The 20,848-nt window shown below is 41.5% G+C and overlaps 1 protein-coding gene across 1 annotated transcript; it reads right to left on the reverse strand.

The window, feature by feature from the left end:
• Positions 1 to 3,244: 3,244 nt before the first annotated feature.
• LYPD6B (LY6/PLAUR domain containing 6B) lies at positions 3,245 to 11,571 on the reverse strand. Its single transcript, XM_028113033.2, has 4 exons — positions 11,454 to 11,571; positions 8,884 to 8,982; positions 5,139 to 5,269; positions 3,245 to 3,409 (listed from the first exon to the last, which is right to left on the reverse strand). The coding sequence occupies exons 1-4, from the start codon at positions 11,566 to 11,568 to the stop codon at positions 3,245 to 3,247; spliced, it is 510 nt and encodes a 169-aa protein (XP_027968834.2). The 5' UTR covers positions 11,569 to 11,571.
• Positions 11,572 to 20,848: the final 9,277 nt, after the last annotated feature.

The raw sequence follows: 20,848 nt of genomic DNA on the forward strand, positions 1-20,848 counted from the left end.
TGTTTTGCAAGCTCCCTGAGTGAATTTCATGCAACCACCCAAGTACCCATTACTGAAGACATTTAGGAAGCACTTCTCTGGCCCTAGTGGTTCTTGTATGTGCATCAGAAACACCTGGAGGCCTAATTAAACTACAGACTGAACCCTCAGAGTTTCTGATTCAATAGGTCTGGGATGGAGTCTGAGAATTGTGCATTTCTTTCAAGTTTCAGGTGATACTGATGCCGGTCTGGGGACCACACTTCGAGAACCACAGCTCTAACCCAGGTTACTTGTACATGTGTTTATTATTCATTAGGTTTTTTATTATGTAGCCAAGAACTGGGCTTCACAGGAAGGAATTATCCTTTCAGATCAAGGGTAACACACCCAGCTGAACATCATAATCACCCAGGAGCTTTTATTTTCTTTAATTTAACATTCAATTATTGGGATTAGGCTTATGCTTCACCTCAGATCTACTGAATCAACATCTCCAGGATGCCCTGGTAATTTGTATTGTTTTGAAGTTACCCAGAAGGTTCTGATTACAAGGATTTGAAAACATTGCCTTAGATGAGCCAGACTTGTGAGTTTATGAATAACTTATACTAAAACTTATCTGAAATTCAATTTTAATAGGGCATCCCATATTTTCAGTTGTGCATCTGGCACCCCTACTCAGCTGTATTTGTGAACAGTTTATTTCCTCTGTGTGTTCCCTCTTTTGCTCAACACAGCCCTATTTTAAATGCTCAAGGGGGTTGTGGTAAGGAGTGAAATCCACGCAAACATGATGTCAGGGTGAAGAAGAGAAAATTAAGATGTTTCCTCAGGAAAGAAACACACACACACACACACACACACACACACACACACACACACACGAAATTTCATTAATCTAGACAGCAGAAACAAAATCAGAAAGAAAAAAAACTACTGTCTGCTAATGTTTTTTTACCAGACGATTCATCAGTTATATGGTCAAAAGAAACCCATGGGGAATAGAAAGACACCAAAGTTGCTATTAAAATGTTTCAAGTGAAGCCATATATAATTAATTTCAAACAAGCATAAGCTATGAGAACTCAAATACTTCAAGGTGCTGAGTGAAAGGAGGGATAAATCTACATCAAGCTTCAAAACTGTTGCTTCCAGGTGAGTCTAAGATTAAGCCAGAGACAGGGAGATAATGATGTCTGCTCCCTCCCTGTTTTATTGGAAGCTAAAGAACCTTAAGAGGAGATGCTCCCAGGGCATCAAGGACGAGAAGAAACAAATATACAGCCCAGCACCTGACATCAGCACATAACAACTAAGAAACTGAATCGAATGAGTGGAACAAAATCAAAACAGAGAAGAAAAATTCACTGATGCAGAAGACAAAGAATATAAAGGAAGTTATTTGGCAAACCACCACACAGGGTGCATAACCACTGAGTACCACGGTCCCTCCAAAGCAAGCAGGTTTCTCTTAATGTTCTTCTGCCATTTCATAGGTTAGGCACCAGCAAACTTCCACTGTAAAGGACAAGATGAATCTTTCAGACTTTATAGACCATACACTCTCTGTCGCATCTTCTCATCCTTGCTGTTGTGGGAAAGCAGCCATAGACACTCTGTAAATGAAGACATGGCTGTGTTCCAATAAAACCTTATTCACAAAAATACATGGTTGCTGTGGACTGAATGCTCGTGTCCCTTCAAAATTCATATGTTGAAACTTCAATTCCCAATTTGATGGTATTTGTATGTGTGGTCTTTGGGAGTTAATTAAATCATGAAGGTGGAGTGGTCATGAATGGGACCAGAGCCCTTATAAGGGAGTAAAGAGACCAGCCTCTCTCTGCCTGTATAAATATAAGTAGATGGTGTTCTGCAAACCAGGAGGGCCCTCACCAGATCTCTGATCTGCTGGCACCTTAATCTTGGACTTCTCAACCCCTAGAACTGTAAGGATTAAATGTTTTTAAGCCACATAATCAACAGTGTATTTGTTACAGAAATCCAGCAGACTAAAAGTGGTAGGACATGTTTGGTTCATGGACCATAGTTTGCTGACTCCCACCATAGGTGAGCCCACATAGCAAGGATAGCATCATTAATGGATTCTATGGAGCACCCAGTGTTCTGATGGTGGATGCTCAGTTAAAAAACAAAAAACTCCATCTACTCATCACCATACATAAAAGGGCAGAGTGTTTGAAGGTCACCCTATCTGTAAAGGCAGGAAATCAGGATTCTGGAAACAGAAAGAAGTTGCTGAGACTGTTAAAAAAGGCAAAGACGAGACAAAGGAACCAAACATTTTAGCATGTTTTTAGAAAGGTCACTTGGTGGCCCTGACATTCAGAGAAAACTTGACCGTATGGGGGAGGGGCCCTCTTGCCAGTTTCTTTGAAGTTAAGCTGCTACTGGGGAGGGTGCATCATAGGAGGAGGTGTCATCCTTCTGCATCAGGAAGGCTTCCTGATCTTCTCAATTCACTAATTCGCATTTAACATCCGAAGAAGTGTCCTTTCCAAAAAGAGAAAGCTAGGTCACTTTGGGCATGGAAGTTTATAATTTAAGCCAGAACATATCACCTATGGTGCATGGAAACATAACTTCAGTGACCTCCTTTATGACACCGGTAAATGTTTTATCCAAGGTCGCCAGGTCAATCAAGAAACACATACAAGCATGGATTCTACACTGTATAATTTAAAAGCTTTATTTCCCCCCACATGAGCAAATGGGTTTCATATTAGTTCAACTGGAAGTTTTCTTCCTATAGCTAGTGGCCTTTCTCATTGACTATGTCATTGGTGGGGAAATTGCTTTCTCACAGGGGAAGGGTAAGATTTCATAGAGACACTGAGCTAATCACACACAGCAACGTGAGGGTCTGACCCAGCAGCTTCCGAAAGAGTCTTGAGGTCGACGTGTCCCTTCAGCTAACGGCCTGGGCAGGCAGAAACACCACAGGCTTACCGCCACGCGCCCGTTGCAGATGCTGGGCAGGCTCCTCCCTGCGGAAGTGACAAAATGCAGGCCCTCTGGCCAGGAAGCCTGTGGCGATCCTCTCAGTTCCTGCCATGTCCCCTTCCCTCAATCCTGTGGCCTGATGCAGGAGTGTTTTAGCTCAGCAAACAACTGGCTTCTGCTTTGGGGTCCAAGGTGCACTCTCCAAGTGCGAGACTGGTCTTCGCTCAAATGTTGTGTTCACACAGTTCGTGGCCGGTGCTTCATGGGGCAGTTTCTGCCTCTCCTAGGAACAGTGGCCTCATATCAGCAGAAGCACGAAGACCCAGGCAAGCACTGGTAGGCAGAGTGTGGGGGCACCACTGCCAGATGTTCTCTGCGCGTGCATCACGGCGAAGACCGCATTCGTGTGGTTGGTGGGTAACTCTACATTACAGATCATACCTTCACAGCAAGACCTACACTCCTGTCACAAAGGCAAGAGGAGAGGGGAAAGAGGGTGAGTGATGGGAAGGAGAGGGAAGGGTGAAGCAAAGAGCCACAAAATCAAGCTTCTTCAGCACTGAGATTAGGTAGAATTAGAGTTAACCAACTCAGGGTGCCTGGGTGGCTCAGATGGTTGAGCGTCTGCTTTTGGCTCAGGTTGTGGTCCCGGGGTCCTGGGATCGAGCCCCACATCGGGCTCCTGGCTCAGTGGGGAGCCTGCTTCCCCCCTCCCTCTGCTTCTCCCCCTGCTCATGCTCTCTATGACTGTGTCTCAAATGAATAAATAAATAAATAAAAATCTTTAGAGTTAACCAGCTCATCCAGTCTACGAGACACTCAGGCCCCCTGAGTACCTTCTCCCCCACCCCCGACTGACCCGGAAGTAAGGACTATCTTGACAGTCTCTTCATTTAACAGTGATTTATCTGCAGCAAGCCAAGTATAAGCAAGGAAAAGAAGAGGAAGGGAAACTGAATAAGACTGCTTGATTGAGTCAACAAATCTAAGGTTTGTAAGGAGAAACACTGAAACAAAAATGAAAGCTAGGAACCTTTTGGATTGCTCATTGATTTTCTTTCTCGGTACTACTTGTTAGGGGATAATAATGACTCTCTATTGTCTATACTAGCACCTGATTCCTATTGTTACAGCAGCAATGGCTTGCTAATTATGGCTGCTGGGTGGTTGAAAAAGGCTTGTCCCCTCACAGCACAAGATGTTTTTCAGGGGAGGCAATCTCCTGTCATAATACCTGGAACAATGCTTCAACCTGATAAACCTAGCTAGCCATTCATAGAGGCGTCCAGGCTGGCTAGCTAAGAAAAGGGCAGCGACTCAGAAGTACCTTTATTGGCAGCTTTCAACCCTGGCTGCACGTGAGAATCTCCTTGGGGAGCTTTAAAAAAAGGAAAGATGCTGATGCCTAAGACTCCACCCTGAAGTTCTGTTTCAGCTGATCTGGGATGTTCCCCCCCCCACCCCACCCCCGACAATGAACATAGCTATGAAATCTCCCCAGGTGACTCTCCTATGGAGCCAGAGCAGAAAGCCACTGGTGTCAGAACCACTTTCTGTACACATAAACTAAATCAAATTCTTAAAATCTCATGAAATTCACACACTTTTCAAGTAATTTTTTTTGACAAACACTTCAGAATTCCAGGCATATAAAAGAGGAAAACGGCTCATTTAGAATGATAAAATCGAGATCAGGTGATCTAAAATCTATCCATAGTTCATCCTATTAAACAGATTCTTTCAGACTCTCACTTCCTCATCTAAGCAGAGGTGGGGGTGACACCAGGACTCCCCCATTTCCCTCTTTCCACCTTCCAGCTTCACCGGCCAGTGTGCCCCGTGATACCTGGCCATAGAGAAAATACATGAGCTGGGCTCTGTAGTGTTTGCCATTCTCTCATGGGTGGTTTGGTCTTGGGCTTCCAGAGCCGACTTCAATCTACCTGAAGTCCGAGGTCCAGGGTGTAGCTGTGTGGTTTGGGAATTAGTATTTGTTTCTAGTGACATTATTTTTTTCTTGAAGGACGAAGAGCCTGTGGTCTCTGTTGCATCCCTGTCAGGGAGTGTTTCCGCAAAGAGTAAACATGTACACAAATCTCACTTATCCTTCCTGCCTTTCCATAATGTATAACTACCCAACAGTAACAAACCTCAGGAGAGTAACTTTACACACACACACACACACTCCTTACTGTATGTTCAGAATCTCGGCTGTGGTGGCAGCCAACAAAATGACATTCACTTCTGGAGGCACATTTTTTGGTAATGGATGTACTTCTTCCATGACTGGTAAAGTGGTGAACTGTCAGACAGTACTGTGTATCTAGGCAGGAAGAAAAAAAAAAAAAAGGCAACCACACGTTTCACATTGCAAAAGAGAGGCTCAACATTCACTTCAGACAGGACTAAAATTCAGGACAATCCTTAGGTTTCTAGGCAAGAGGTTTAATGGCAGGAGTGGACACCTATCCTTTGGTGCCCTCTAAAGCTGACCTTAGGTCTGCTATTTCATATCAAAGTGCCTGTATCTCTGTCTCCCTCCCTCTGAAGCATGGGTTCTAGGACTCTATGGAATGAAAGGTGTAAATGTAAAATGCAATGGGTTAGAGCACTTCTTGGTGTATTATTCAGCATTTGTTTCTTGTCTACTAAGAGATATGTGGTAAATGAAAAGCAGGTGCTTTAAAGTATACATCAAGACCACCTTCCTGATGCACGCAGTTCTTACGCACGCTCTAATCCTCCCATAGTGTTTGACTTTTCCTGAGTATTCCCATTTTTCTCCCCTTTCTTAACTCTAACTGTCTCTGTCCCCTCCCTGCCACACAGCTCGCTCATTTCTACAACTTTCCATATGGCTTTAAGCACTCACGTTTTACTACTTTTAAAGAAAGTGATTTCATTCAATATCCGAGGAACTTCTGCTTTAGTTTTGCATCTCTCTATAGTGATCTCAGGCCAGTGCAATGCTCCTTAGTTTATTGAGAATGGACTAGAGCAGCAATCCCATAAAATGGGAGGAAAACTTATTTAATACGGAGAACCCTTGGCTTCACAGAACTGCCTCAGTTACAAGTGAGCCCCATTAGGTCCTTCAAGCTCACTTACTTTTGAATAAAATGATGTTGACAAGTATGCTGACATTTTGATAGGGTTGTTGTAAACTTCAAATAATATTGACACATACTGAGGGGATACCACCAGCTAGGCACTCTAGCATGTATTCACTCAGTCAACCCTTACAATAAGGCTTAAGACAAGTCTTATTAATATCATTTTACAGATCAAGAAAAACAAAGGCACAGTGTCTTGCCCATGGTTACATTAGGTAGAAGGTGGTGGAAGGTAGGATTCTAACCTGGGCAGTTTTCTAGGGTTTGTACTCTTCACCAGAACACTATTCTGCCTCTCGGCATACTTAGTACTAAATCAGATGATGGTGTAGGGCACTTGACACAAGTAGTTGACTTCCACATTCGGAAGGAAAAGGAACGACTATAATGTTTTGGAAAGGCATTTCAACTTAGACTTCAAACAAAGGGGAGCTGAAAACTGGTAGCTGTGTGTGTTCCTATAAAATGTCACCCGTGCTAAAGCAGCCCTGGAAAGTCAGAACAGAAGCCAGGGTAAATAAAACAAGACATGTCATTCTTGTCATATCCTGTTACACAGAGAACCGCTCTTCACAACACTGACAGACCACAGAAGGAAAACTCGAAGGGGAAAGGAAACCTGAGATGACAAAGAACAATAGCTGTGAGCCTGTTCACCCTAAGAAATGGTTGACTATCACTCTCCTAAATAGTGGCAAATTGTACAAAATTACACCCTCAGTTAGAATTCCAGATGGTTAGTATCTTTGGGGCTTGACTGGAGTACAGTCAAGAATGTTCCATCATGCACACTGGAATGAGGGGGTTATTCCATGGCAAGCTCTTAAAGAGTCAGGTGTGCAGGGGGGACCTGGAAGAGCCCGCGGGCTTCACCTCTCTCATCTCTGACTTTTTCTTGGTGGTAGAAAGCTGCAGGATTCCTCTTTTGTCCATCCGTTTCAACAGACGTGAAATTCTAAAACCCCAAATATCCATGCACGTTCCCATTAAAAATGGCTTTGATTAATAAATGACAATTTGAAGTGTTACACACAGACCTAGTGGGAACAGTGTTTTGATGTAATTCAAAATAATATAGTCCGTGAAGTTAAAACACAAGAATGGACATCAATGCCCCAATTGACTATGGTCTTAATTCTTAGCACCGAATGTTTCAGAGGAATTTAAAGCAAACAGGGAAAGAACGATACCCACCCTTCTGAAGTAAGGTAATAAAGAAAGCATTGGCCAACCTTGAAAACTATGAAGTAACGAAGATATATTTCTGTGCAAAATGTAGAAACACATCTCCAAATGCATAACATATGTACATGTACGCAGAAGCACATACCCAATTTAGGGTCACTCTACAGAAATGTAAAAGAACGTCAAGAAAAAATTATAATAATTACTTTTGAAAAGAAATCATGACAAATACTGCCAAGTAGATGTCACAACCGTTTGTGCTAATTTACAGCATCAGATTCGCAGGCCCTATAGAGGTCTGCCGTGTGGACTATTTATTGGTGTCACACACTGGCTTTCTCTGGAAGAAGTAAGGCTATTTCACTGCTTTATAGAATATGATACAGACATTTCCAAAAGAGTCAAGGTAATAGTAGACCAAAACTGGTAATCTTTAACTCTGGAAAAGATGGTTGGTTTGATGGCTTTTCTTGGCCTTTTAAGTCTGAAAACCTAAAAAAAAAACCAGTACCTCCTAAAATCTGAATAGCCTGGTCTTCTTACAGCTCTAAGTAGAGCTTTCCAATTCCAAATCCCCCATCAGCACATCCTGTCTGCTTTACCGCCAAGTTTGTATATATTAAATCATTGAACTTCTTGTCCCTCGATTCTTACCACCCTAGGCCCAGTTGCCATTTCTCCTGCCTGAAGACAATGAAAGACCCCACCTGGTGTCCCCCCCTCTACTCTTGTCCCCAACCACCCATGCTCCACATGGCAGCAGAGCAGTATTTTAGAACACAGCTAGAATCCTGTGCTCCCCTAGCATGTAACACCCTACCACCTTCCCATCACATTTGTAATGAAATCCAAATTCTACCAGAAAAAGAAGATCCTGTGTGCCCCGGTCCTTATTTCCATGAGATTCTTTCTCTATCTGCTACGAAGCCTCACTGGCCAGTCTTCTTCCTGTTGATTGAAGAGGCCAAATCTTGTCTCCTAGAGACTTTGCATTTGCTGTTCCCTCTTCCCGGCATGTTCTTTCTATATATCTCCACGTGGCTGCCCTGTTTTTGGTCAGTCAGGTCTTAGTTCCTCAGAGATTTCCCTGACCACCTAATCAAAGGCATGCATTCATTCTATCAACAAATATTTACTGAGTGCTTAGTATGGGCCAGGCAACTGGATTAGGCACTAGAGACGTGTCAGTGAACTAAGCAAACAAAAAAGATATTCAAATGTTTGTCAAATGAATGAATGAGTTACCAAAGCATCAATGTATCTCAAGAGTATAAAAACCTTTCTTTGCGTTAGCCAGTACGTATGACTTTTCTAGAGGTATCATCAAGCATTTCTGAAATTCTTAGGATGCCTTAGACAATATTGTGGTCTATTTGTTCTGCCTGATAAATATTATTTAAGAGATTATCCTTGGAGGCACACACATCGACAAATTGAGGGTATGCCATCAGTTTCCAAATACTCTCAGAATAGTCTAAAATCTGCATAGTCTCGTAAAAAAAAATCTGATTTAGACAGAACATCATCAGCCTGCTGATATGCTAATCCCATTATATAAAACATGTCTGCTCAGGGCCAGTTAAGAGAGAACTAAATGAGGTATGATCACAAGAGCGTCTTCCAAACTCAGCACACTTACTTTGTGGACACCATTTGTCTTCTGCCCATCGATTGCAGTTATAATTATCTCCTGCATTTTCACAGGTAAAACACTTGAAGCTGTTTGGAAATGGCGTAGCTTTAAAGAAAAATGCACAGTGATACAGAAAGGTTACAAAGGACAAAATTTCAAACATCAAAGATGGCACAAAATTAGCAACTTTTGTTAGATCAAACAAAATGTACACGCCATCATCCTGAGAATTGTTGTTGCTAGGGAGCTGGATGGAACTGCCAGACTTGGGGCATGTTCTTTATTCCCTTTTCTTTAAAATACTTTGTCTACTTACCTACTAGAGAGTAATGAAAATGATTCCACAAGCCACTTTGAAATATCGTTCCATTACAATTTATAACTGGGGAATAAGTGGGAGTTGAGAGAACGGGCAAGGGTGGGGATAGTATCAGAACCAATTATTTGGTATAGTGTGGCCCCTGAGAAGAACTAGAGTCAGGTCAACATGAGCTTGAATTCTGCTCTTCTCACTAAGTAGTTGTGTGATTTTTAGTTTCCAAGAAATAATAATATTTACAGTAATACTAACAATGTGGATCCCCATGACATGCAGAGAAATCATGAAGATTAAACAGGAGGTTGCAATAAAAATATCTAGTAGAGTCCCTGGCCCATCAAATCAGTCTAGTCTCCATCCACATGCACTTCCATTACAGCAATCTCACTTGATATTATGTCAATTATCCCAACATTAGACCTCAATCAGGAATGTAACATTTAATATAAGGATGGTAGTAATTCTCGGGTTCTTATGCTCAGGCTAGAGTGTTACAGAAAGCAGGAATTATGACTGCTGGCAATGTGGACTGAAAGCAATGAGAATGTCCTTTTTATCCTCATGCTTTTTTTTTTTCTACCTTGTATCTTGTTTTAATGGGCAAGAAGTTGAAGGTATAATAAATTTGACATTTCTTTACAAGCCATGATATAAAGCCTTGTGTAAAACTTTCAATTCTTCCATTTTTGGAGAATAAAACAGATAAAGATCAAGGAGAACCCCAAACCATCCTAGTAATCTGACCACACGTTGGTCAAATATATCTTTTTTCATTTTTTTAAATGATGTTTTTTTCTCGTCATAAAATTGTTTTAGTCTTAGAAAGTTGAAAATGTATAATTTAGATTTTATGAAAACTGTGTCTGTGCCATGTCATTAAGCTATTAGTATATAATCATTACCAATTTAGAAATGTATAATAAATGATAGTTCAAGATGTGCATGTGTGGTACACATGTGTAATGTGTGTGTGATATATATATATATATATATGTATGCACATGCACATACAATGTCCTAAATAATAAAAAAGCACAACGTAAAGAAGAGTCCCGATATAGGCTTCATTTAGAAGTAGTTAGGGGCATCTGTGTGGCTCAATCGGTTAGGTGTCTGACTCTTCATTTCGGCTCAGATCATATTCTCAGGGTCATGGGATCGAGCCCTACATCAGGTTCCACACTCAATGGGGAGTTGGCTTGAGATTCTTTCCTTCTCCCTCTCTCTGCCCCTCTCTCTGCTTGCATGTGTCCACTCTCTCTCTCTAAAATAAATAAATAAATCTTAAAAAAAAAAAAAAGTAGTATAAATACAGTGGTTCCTAAACCTGGATGTGCGTGCATCAATAGTATCAGGAAAACTTTTTTAAAAAGAAGAGGGGGTCGGGGAGAAAAAGGAAAGAAAAAAATAATCTGCATCCCACCCTCTGACTATTGAATCTCTGCAGAAGGGACCAAGGAATATGTAGTTTCAAGTCTTATATCATGATTCTGCTGCTCTTCCAGGTGTGGGAACCACAGGCTTTGGTATTTCTACCAAACAACTGTTATCTATAACAACCTTTCTCTAATAAAGTGTATCACGGAAGTTTTACTTGTCTGAAGAGAAAGAAAGAGAGAGGATATATGTATATAAGGTCCAGAGTCTGCTTGATATTCTCTCTCCCTCTCCCTCTGCCCCTCCCCATTTGTGCGCTCTCACTCTAAAATAAATAAAATCTTTTAAAAAAATATATTTATTTTATCCTATAGATGATATTCACTGATACTTGCTTTTTTAAAATAATTAGTGGGAGGAAGTTTTCTTTCTAATGGCGACTGTGCATATTAATGAAAATCCAAGTAGTTATTTCCCTCCAAATTTCAAACTAATCTGTTCCAAAATTGTTAATGACCATTTGAAAGAATGTATCATTTATGGAGAAACTTCCTACAGCCAATATCCTTCTCCGACAAAGGGATCAACAAAGAACACCGAATTTTCTCTGCTAAGCCATTCCTAGGAACGGTGTTCAAGAGATTATTTTAAACAAGAACCCCTTTGAGACTTCGGCAGAAAGCCAAACCATTTTAAAGAAATGGAGCAAACTTCCGTCACCATGAATTACCCTCCCCAGGGAAGCAGTGAAGACTTCCTGGTTTATTCTAGGTATAACCCAAATGTTCCAGAGCGGGTGAAGTTACGACAGGTGAAAAGAGGGACTTTGAATAGTCACCCTGACCCCACAGTCGCGAACTATGACTCAACGGGTACTTACGGTCCAGAGGAGGCCTCACGTTGTAGAAGTTGATATTCTTGGCCAATGCCCAGTTTTCTAACAAGATAAAGATCTGGACAACAGCTACGGCCAGAGCATGACGGAGGGGCAGCATTCTGACCTTCGTTGTGGGAAAATCCAAAACTCACATATCTACGATGAAGAGAGACACTGGTCGCATTTATTTGCATTTTGTGTATCAGTAGGAGTCTGTTTTGCTTTCCTTTGGAAAGCCTGATTATTCAAATATATTCCACCATACACTTGCAGGGCCCATACCTGTGAGTAAATGGCATTCTTCCCACCCAGGTGAAAGTTAAGCGGTGACTGCCTTCTACTGGTTAGGCCTCGGCACTAGCCAGCCCAGCTGGAGCAGGACACCCAAAGGCCTTCTAGGCTCAGGAAGAACAAGCAAGCAGCGTGGGTGTGGCTGCACCCCATTCCCTCACTGCCTGAGGCTGGCCGGGGTGCTTTGTGCTGAATCACCCAATCTCTTAACAACCAGGGTTCAGAGGCATGGTCACCTGAAGTTACCAAGCCACCTTTCTGCAATGCCATTTTTCTGAGTAAACACTTGGGTTTGAGAAATTCTGCAACGTTTTTTTTTTCATTTTATTATGTTATGTTAATCACCATACATTACATCATTAGTTTCTGATATAGTGTTCCATGATTTATTGTTTGTGTATAACACCCAGGGCTCCATGCAGAACGTGCCCTCTTTAATACCCACCACCAGGCTAACCCATCCCCCTACCCCCTCCCCTCTAGAACCCTCAGTTTGTTTCTCAGAGTCCATAGTCTCTCATGGTTCGTCTCCCCCTCCGATTTCCCCCCCTTCATTTTTCCCTTCCTGCTATCTTCTTCTTTTTTTATTTTTTTTAACATATAATGTATTATTTGTTTCAGAGGTACAGGTAACAGTTTCCAAAACCTGGAAGAAACCATGAGAGTTGGAGCAGTGGGAAGCATGGTTCATAAAAGAACAATGAATTTGAGAAATAGAGTCTCATCAGGATCCCAGAGCATGGAGACAGGGAAAAACAGAATGGAGTCACTGTAAGAATGCCATCCGCACCTGTGTCTCTCATACCCCGTGCAAGAAGCTGCCAGGAGGTTCTAGAGGAAATCGAATAAAAGTTCTTTGAAAAGCTGAAAACCATGTAATGTTAGTCCTAGCTCACATATACTACTCACAGCTTTCAAAGACTTAAAGTAGGCAGGTTTGGTACCCAATGAAACAGATGTCCACAGAGCACTGAGTAAGATAGTTCATCTTAAGTCCCCATAGGTCCTACCCTCTAGAAGCAACCTGGTATTAAGAAAACCTTTAGGAGAGATGCTAAGAACCTACAGTGTCACCATAAACAGGTTCTCTTTGGCAAGGGAGAGGTGTGGGCAGCAGAAAAGGAGGTAACTTGGAGTCCAAAGACTTTGGTTCAGGTATTGGCTCTGCTATTTATTAGCTGCTTGACCTTGGGCAAGCTCTTTAAGCTCTATTAACCTCAATTTCCTCATCTGTAAAGTGACTTAATAACACCCGTTCTGCCCACACACTGGGGTAATTGTAAGCATCAAATATAGGCCCATGTGGACTCATTTAGGATTGTGTAGGTAACAGCACTTGTAATACAAGTCTGTGAAAATGCTAGAATCTTAGAGTTCAATAACATTGCCTGAACTCATTTTCTTCTTGCTGAATCAGCTGGTCTCAGTAGGTTTAGGGAATTTTTCAAAGAAGAAAAGTTTGATCTCTGCACATATGAGCATAATCCTTCACATGGATATTTTGTTTGAAGCCAGGGTAATAACGCATGGAATCTAGGGATTTTACCTCCCCCTCTTGTGTTGTGAGTAGACTGGTTTTGCATGTGTGGCTAATAATGCCTATCTCTGGAGATGGAACTGGATAGCAGACAAAATATAGCCACAGCATCCCCATCCCTACAGATGGCTTCTGCCACTGAGAATGGAGTCTCTAAGGAAGTACTCAGTGTAAAGGAAAACCTGGTAAGTTTCAAAAATCAATAGTGCTAAACTTTATACACTGCATTTCAGCTCAGGACAGAATGAGACCTACTGTTTCTATATTTTTTATGTATATATTTTATATGAGATTATACACACACACACACACACACACACACACACACATTATATATATATATTTCTGTCCTGATTCATTTTAGAAACCAAAAATGACCTTTCAGAGTTATCAGATTTCTAAACCCTATTTTTACGCTCTTTCTGAAGAAAATGCCCGTTTCTTACAGCTAACTGTATTATTCCTTACAGACAAGCAAGGAATGTATTATACTGGTACAAATTCTGCTTCTCTTGGGTGCCTGGGTGGCTCAGTTGGTTAAGCAACTGCCTTCGGCTCAGGTCATGATCCTGGAGTCCCGGGATCGAGTCCCGCATCAGGCTCCCTGCTCGGCGGGGAGTCTGCTTCTCCCTCTGACCCTCTTCCCTCTCGTGCTCTCTCTCTATCTCATTCTCTCTCTCAAATAAATAGATAAAATCTTTAAAAAACCCAAATTCTGATTCTCTTATTCATTTCTCTGAGTTGGACTGTTACATATTCATTGTGAATCTGGAACCCAGGAATGAAGACCCTGGCTTTACACCAGTAGGGAATCTCTGAGTAGGGGAGACTAACCCCTCTCCCAAAAACCTCACATTCACTGTGCTCCAATAGCAATCCACATTCCTATATAATGGAGATGCCTACGATTATAGCTTTCCGAGTCATACTGTCTACATTCAGTCCCTTTTCCATCACTAAGCAAAGATGGGACTTGAGACAAGTTGCTTAAACTTTCCAAGCCTCAGCTTACCCATCTGTAGAAGAGGCATAACAACAGTCCCTACCTCAGGGTGTCAAAGCACGGACTAAATTACATCATGTATATGAAGCACTCAACCCAGTGCTGGGCACATGGGTGCTTTCTATCCAGTACTAAAGAGCATTCGCTCAAATACCTCCTTCCAAACGTACTCTCTGTGGAGCCTCGTGCAAGTTCCTTAACCTCCCCATACCACAACCTTTGCATCTATAAAATGGAAGTAATAATAATAACAACACTTACCTCATAGGGTTGTAGGAATTAAATTAGTTAGAACATGTGAAGCACTTGAACTATCTAATGAGCTATGTCCACCATTTTCTATTCCTCACTGGGTAAACATTTGCTGTGATGAACAAATCTCCAAATAGGAATCATAAGCCAGAACCCCTGGTTTGCCTCGTGTAATCTCTATGTGAGACAGAATCCCATTCCTTCATGCAACGTGGCATTATTGACATGTAGTACATAGAGAGAGCTTGTTATTACTGGATCGCCAACGAGGTCTTTGCCCTCATGACGTCTGCATTTTAGAAGGAGAAGATAGGCAATGAAGACGGGAAAAACATAATTTCAGATAATCCTAATTCTGAGATAAGTACAATAAAGAGATGTGTTAGTGAATAGAAGAAGCTACTTTACATATATGGTGGGCTTAAAGCATCCAAGCAAAGAACCAAGGGAAAAGACACCATGGTCCCAAAACAGGAAGGAGTATGCCTTGTTGGGGAACTCAGGAAGTGGCCAGCGTGACTGGCACATTCCCAGGAGGGGGGAAGTAGACAGAGTCAGAGGTGGTGGGCCCAGATCATAGAGGCACTCACAGGCCGTGGCAAGGATTTGGGATCTAACAAAAATCAAGGAATTGTTTGGTTTTAAATTTATCTAATTTTGAAAAAATTCTTTGTCTCTGTAGAGTGATAGGTCCCAAATCCTTAGCTTTATTTCTAACTCCCAGAATAAAGGGATGCCAATGATAGAAAATATAGAGGAATTTAGAATTCACCTATCTGGGAATCACAAAGGCTTCTCTGAATAAAAGAGTGAGTAGATGGCAGGTGACTTAAAACAACCGAATGAACAACACACCCAAGGATTAGGTTTGTGTTTTGGTTTCTCCATTCTTCAAAACAGCATGGTAGGGAAGGTGGCCTCACTGCCGTTGTACAAGAGAGGTTCAGAGACCACACGTAAAGATCCTAGCATGCTGCCCAGAACACAGCATCCCCTCAAAACATTCCCACATAGCTTGTTCTAGCCTGCTACCCTTGAACAGTAGTGAAAAGCAAACCAGAGGAATACTGTCTCCATATGGACTAGTGTCTTTTCATTTTGTTTTTAACTAAAACAGCACAGCCTTATTCTATCAAAATTCTCCAGAACTCCAAAGGTTTTACCTGTCAAATGAGGAAAACACTAAATAAAAATGTCTCTTATTTTCCAGAGCCGGCTTTATAATCTATTCCCCTACCCTGCTTTTCTCCTAAGTACCCAGATCTATCTCTATCTATTCTGCCGCGAATAGGTTTGTGTTAACATGACTGTTTTATCTTTCATAACCAAAAGACATAAGGATAATGAAAAAGCAAATGACTAACTATGGTATCTGAAAGTTGTTTTACATTTAGAATCATTTCACGGAGACTCTGAACTAAAAATCGTCTGCTGAGACTTTGCTGAATAGGCTTTCCCTGCAGTCTCGGTTACAGAACAAGATTACAGTAGAGCTTGTATTTTGCTCCAGAAGGAAAAAAAAAAAAAAACTTCATTCAATTACTCTCTCCAGGACCATCACATACAGCAGAGTTCTTCATAGTGGGTAGGGGTGGCCTGTGAGCTTCTTAGGATTATTTGCAAAGTTTTGTGTCTATACATATTTTCCCCCCTCGGCTGAGTATATCAAAGGAATCTGAGACCCAAATGGTAGTTAAGAATGGCTGCTTGCTGTTTCAGGATACAGCTGTTATGATTTGGTTTCCTTTGACTTAGACGTTTTTATATTTGACACGAAGAAAATTCCACACATACATTAGGTATGTGGTATACACTTCTCAAATTCAAGGGCAGCTCAAAAACATTCCTCCCCAGACAGAGCACATTACTTTTATACTTTTTTCCCAGCTGGTAGGCCTGGTCAGAAACCCTTCACCTGAGGTGCTGGCCTTCCATTTGTTTTATGATCTTCTCTTTGGAAAGTATAGTTCTTGCTCCAGAAGGCAGTGTGCTCCTTTGACAAAAGACAGGGGTGCTTCTGCAAGGCACATTTGTAGGGATGCCACAGAGAGGGGCAACGCTAAGGCCTTCCAGGGATTGGCACGTAGCCAGATTTACAAATTTACAAAACCCACTTGAGACTTTGGCCTACCACTACCCAGAGTAAAGGACCTACATGGCACTTGGTCCAGAAGCATGACTATGTCCCAGGTCTGAGTAATAATCATCATCAAATCCTTTTTGTGGCATTTTATGCATCCACAGAAAACATGCAAAGCTGATGGGGGCTTCAAGAAGCAGCACATCCTTGACATCATAAACACTCTTGGGGCAGGGACATGACCTACGTTATTTTTAAGTTCCCTAGGTCTAGGCTCAGTGCATGGTAAATACCCAATAAACACCTTTTTGAATAGAACCAACATCTTATCTATGACCTATAAGGAACACTTCTCTTAGCAAGTAAGACAGAGACTGTGGGCAGTAAGGAGCTGGTGGAGTGTCCAAAGTTAGAGAAATGGACTCACAAGGAGATAGGAAAAAGAACAGATAGATGTGGTAAATACTGGTACTTCCTGCACAGTTGCTAAAAATGAGTCAGCAAGCCAAGGCTAACTCCAACCGCCAATAAAACAAACGAAATGGATAATTTAAAGGAGGCAACTCTGCTAAGTCCAACATGCCCATCAACACTCACATTCACACCTTCCTGAAAGCATCACTTATCCCGCAGTAAGACACTTTAATGACAAACTTTAATAGGCCTGGCTTCTCTTGTAAAAAAGTATAGAAGGCAAAGAGGAAATTCAAAATGAGTGCCGAAATTTTACTCAGAAAGGATGGACTCGATGCAAACACTCCTCTCAAAAGGAGAAATTTGCCAGAAAACTTTACCTTCCGCAACAAGGGTTATGTTACTTGCTTCTGGCTGTTAGGCCAGGTTGGCCAATGGAGATCCTCTGGTTCCCATTAAATTCAAGAACAGTGTTCATGGGACTCACACCAGACTGTGCTAGTTCCCTTCTTTGCAGGGGGACTGGGGTCTCAACCGCTAACCTTGCCTGGCCATTGAGAGCCCCACTCCTAAGACGACAGCTTCTACCTTCTTTAATCAGCATTCTGTTTCTGGTACATGAAAAGTTCTTTCCTTCCCCTACGTTTAAATACGAATTTCTTGGGGCACCTGGGTGGCTCAGTCAGTTAAGTCATCTGCCTTCGGCTCAGGTCATGATTCCAGGGTCCAGGGACCAAGCCCTGAGTTGGGCTTCTTGCTCAGTGGGGAGCCTGCTTCTCCCTCTCCCTCTGCCCCTCCCCACCCATGCTCACTTGTTTGCTCTAATAAATAAATGAAATCTTTAAAAAATATATGAAAGAATCTTTCATTCTTTTTATGGTATCATAAAGATATATCTTTAAAGAATTAAAGATATTTAATCTAGCCTTTCTGTGTGCCTGGAGCAAAATACAGGAGAGAATTTTACCTTATGCCCAATCTATTATCTTCATCTGAAAACATAAAATCCCCATGGACTTTTTTCTTGGATAACAACATTCACTAGGGAAAAACAGGATCATGATTCAACCTCTCATTACCAGCTTCTCCAAATCTTCAAAAGTAGTAGGACTGTAAGTCATGCTTTTGTACCCTGCTAAGCACTTAGAAAATAATAAATAAGAGACATAATCCCAATACTCACATATATTACTGGGGCCAAAAACTCAACGTGAGATGTGTCTGTCAAGGGTTAATACAATCATTTTGAAAAGGAGGAAAAACAACAGACTTTAGATTCAGAAAGGACACCCAAAATAAAATTCTGGTTCTACATTTTTTTTTTACGGGATCAGCATTTTTTTTAAGTTTTTATTTAAATTCCAGTTAGTTAACATATAGTGTAATATAAGTTTCCGGTGTACAATTTAGTGATTCAACACTTCCATACAACACCCGGTGCTCATCACAACAAGTGCACTCCTTAATCCCCATCACCCGTTTAACCCATCCTCTCACCCACCTCCCCTCTGGGAACCATCAGTGTGTTCTCTATAGTTAAGAGTCTGTTTCTTGGTTTGCCTCTTTTTTTCCCCCTTTCTTCATTTGTTTCTTAAACTCCACATATGAGTGAAATCATATGGTATCTTTCTCTGACTGACTTATTTCACTTAGCTCCATCCACATCACTGCAAATGGCAAGATTTCATTCTTTTCTATGGCTGAGTAATATTCTATTTTGTGTGTGTGTGTGTGTGTGTGTGTGTGTATCACATCTTCTTTATCCATTCATCAGTTGACAGACACCTGGGCTGTTTCCATAATTTGGCTATTGTGGATAATGCTGTTATAAACATCAGGGTGCATGTATCTCTTCAAATCAGTATTTTTGTATCCTTTGGATAAATACCTAGTAGTACAATTGCTGGATCATAGGGTAATTCTATTTTTATCTTTTTGAGGAACCTGCCTGTTTTCCAGAGTGGCTGCACCAGTTTGCATTCCCACCAAAAGTACAAGAGGGCTCCCCTTTCTCCACATCTTTGCCCACACTTGTTGTTTCCTGTGTTGTGGATTTTAGCCATTCTGACAGGCGTGAGGTGGTATCTCATTGCGGTTTTGATTTGTATTTCCCTGATGATGAGTGATGTTGAGCATCTTTTCATGTGTCTGTTGGCCATCTGGATGTCTTCTTTGGAGAAAGGTCTATTCATGTCTTTGGCCCATTTTTTAACTGGGTTATTCATTTTGGGGGTGTTGAGTCTTTTAAGTTATTGATAGTATATTTTGGATACTAACCCTTTAACTGATACGTCATTTGCAAATATCTTCTCCCATTCCATAGGTTGCCTTTTAGTTTTGTTGATTGTTTCCTTCGCTCTGCAGAAGTTTTTATCTTGATGAAGTTCCGATAGTTCATTTCTGCTTTTGTTTCCCTTGCCTCAGGAGACATATGTAGAAAGAAGTTGCTATGGCTGATGTCAAACAAGTTACTGCCTCTGTTCTCTTCCAGGATTTTTATGCTTTCAGGTCTCATATTTAGATCTTTCATCCATTTTTACTTTATTTTTGTGTATGGTTAAGAAAGTGGTCCAGTTTCATTCTTTTGCAGATAGCTGTCCATGTGTCCCAAAACCATTTGTTGAAAAGACTGTCTTTTTCTCATTGGATATTCTTCCCTGCTTTGTCAAAGATTAATTGACCATATAGTTGTGGGTTCAATTTCTGGGTTTTCTTTTTTTTTTATTGTTATGTTAATCACCATATATTACATCATTTGTTTTGGTGTAGTGTTCCATGATTCATTGTTTGTTCATAACACCCAGTGCTCCATGCAGAATGTGCCCTCTTTAATACCCATCACCAGGCTAACCCATCCCCCTACCCTCCTCCCCTCTAGAAACCTCAGTTTGTTTTTCAGAGTCCATCATCTTTCCTGGTTCGTCTCCCCCTCTGACTTACTCCCCTTCATTCTTCCTCTCCTGCTATCTTCTTCTTTTTCTTTTTTCTTAAAATATGTTGCATTATTTGTTTCAGAAGTACAGATCTGTGATTCAACAGTCTTACACAATTCACAGGGCTCACCATAGCACATACCCTCCCCAATGTCGATCACCCCGCCACCCCATCCCTCCCACCCCCGACCACTCCAGCAACCCTCAGTTTGTTCCTGAGATTAAGAATTCCTCATATCAGTGAGGTCATATGATACATGTCTTTCTCTGATTGACTTATTTCACTCAGCATAACACCCTCCAGTTCCATCCACGTCGTTGCAAATGGCAAGATCGCATTCCTTTTGATGGCTGCATAATATTCCATTGTGTATATATACCACTTCTTCTTTATCCATTCATCTGTCGATGGACATCTTGGCTCTTTCCACAGTTTGGCTATTGTGGACATTGCTGCTATAAACATTGGGGTGCACGTACCCCTTCGGGTCCCTACATTTGTATGTTTGGGGTAAATACCCAGTAGTGCAATTGCTGGATCGAATGGTAGCTCTAATTTCAACTGTTTGAGGAACCTCCATACTGTTTTCCAGAGGGGTTGCACCAGCTTGCATTCCCACCAACAGTGTAGGAGGGTTCCCCTTTCTCCACATCCCCGCCAACATCTGTCCTTCCCTGACTTGTTAATTTTAGCCATTCTGACTGGTGTGAGGTGGTATCTCATTGAGGTTTTGATTTGGATTTCCCTGATGCCGAGCGATGTTGAGCACTTTTTCATGTGCCTGTTGGCCATTTGGATGTCTTCTTTGGAAAAATATCTGTTCATGTTTTCTGCCCATTTCTTGATTGGATTATTTGTTCTTTGGGTGTTGAGTTTGATAAGTTCTT

Source organism: Eumetopias jubatus, unplaced genomic scaffold, assembly GCF_037043125.1.
Source record: "Eumetopias jubatus isolate StellerSeaLion01/CBP00866 unplaced genomic scaffold, mEumJub1_p1.0 scaffold_3, whole genome shotgun sequence".
NCBI classification, from domain to species: domain Eukaryota; kingdom Metazoa; phylum Chordata; class Mammalia; order Carnivora; family Otariidae; genus Eumetopias; species Eumetopias jubatus.

Bases quoted from the DNA above. Each gene is read 5' to 3' on its own strand.
- LYPD6B (XM_028113033.2), bottom strand. From the start codon at position 11,568: ATGCTGCCCCTCCGTCATGCTCTGGCCGTAGCTGTTGTCCAGATCTTT. The intron at 8,983-11,453 runs GTAAGTACCCGT...TTTTCTTTAAAG, and splicing joins CGTGAGGCCTCCTCTGGACC to CTACGCCATTTCCAAACAGC. The intron at 3,410-5,138 runs GTAAGGAGTGTG...CCTTTGTGACAG, and splicing joins GCCGAGATTCTGAACATACA to GAGTGTAGGTCTTGCTGTGA.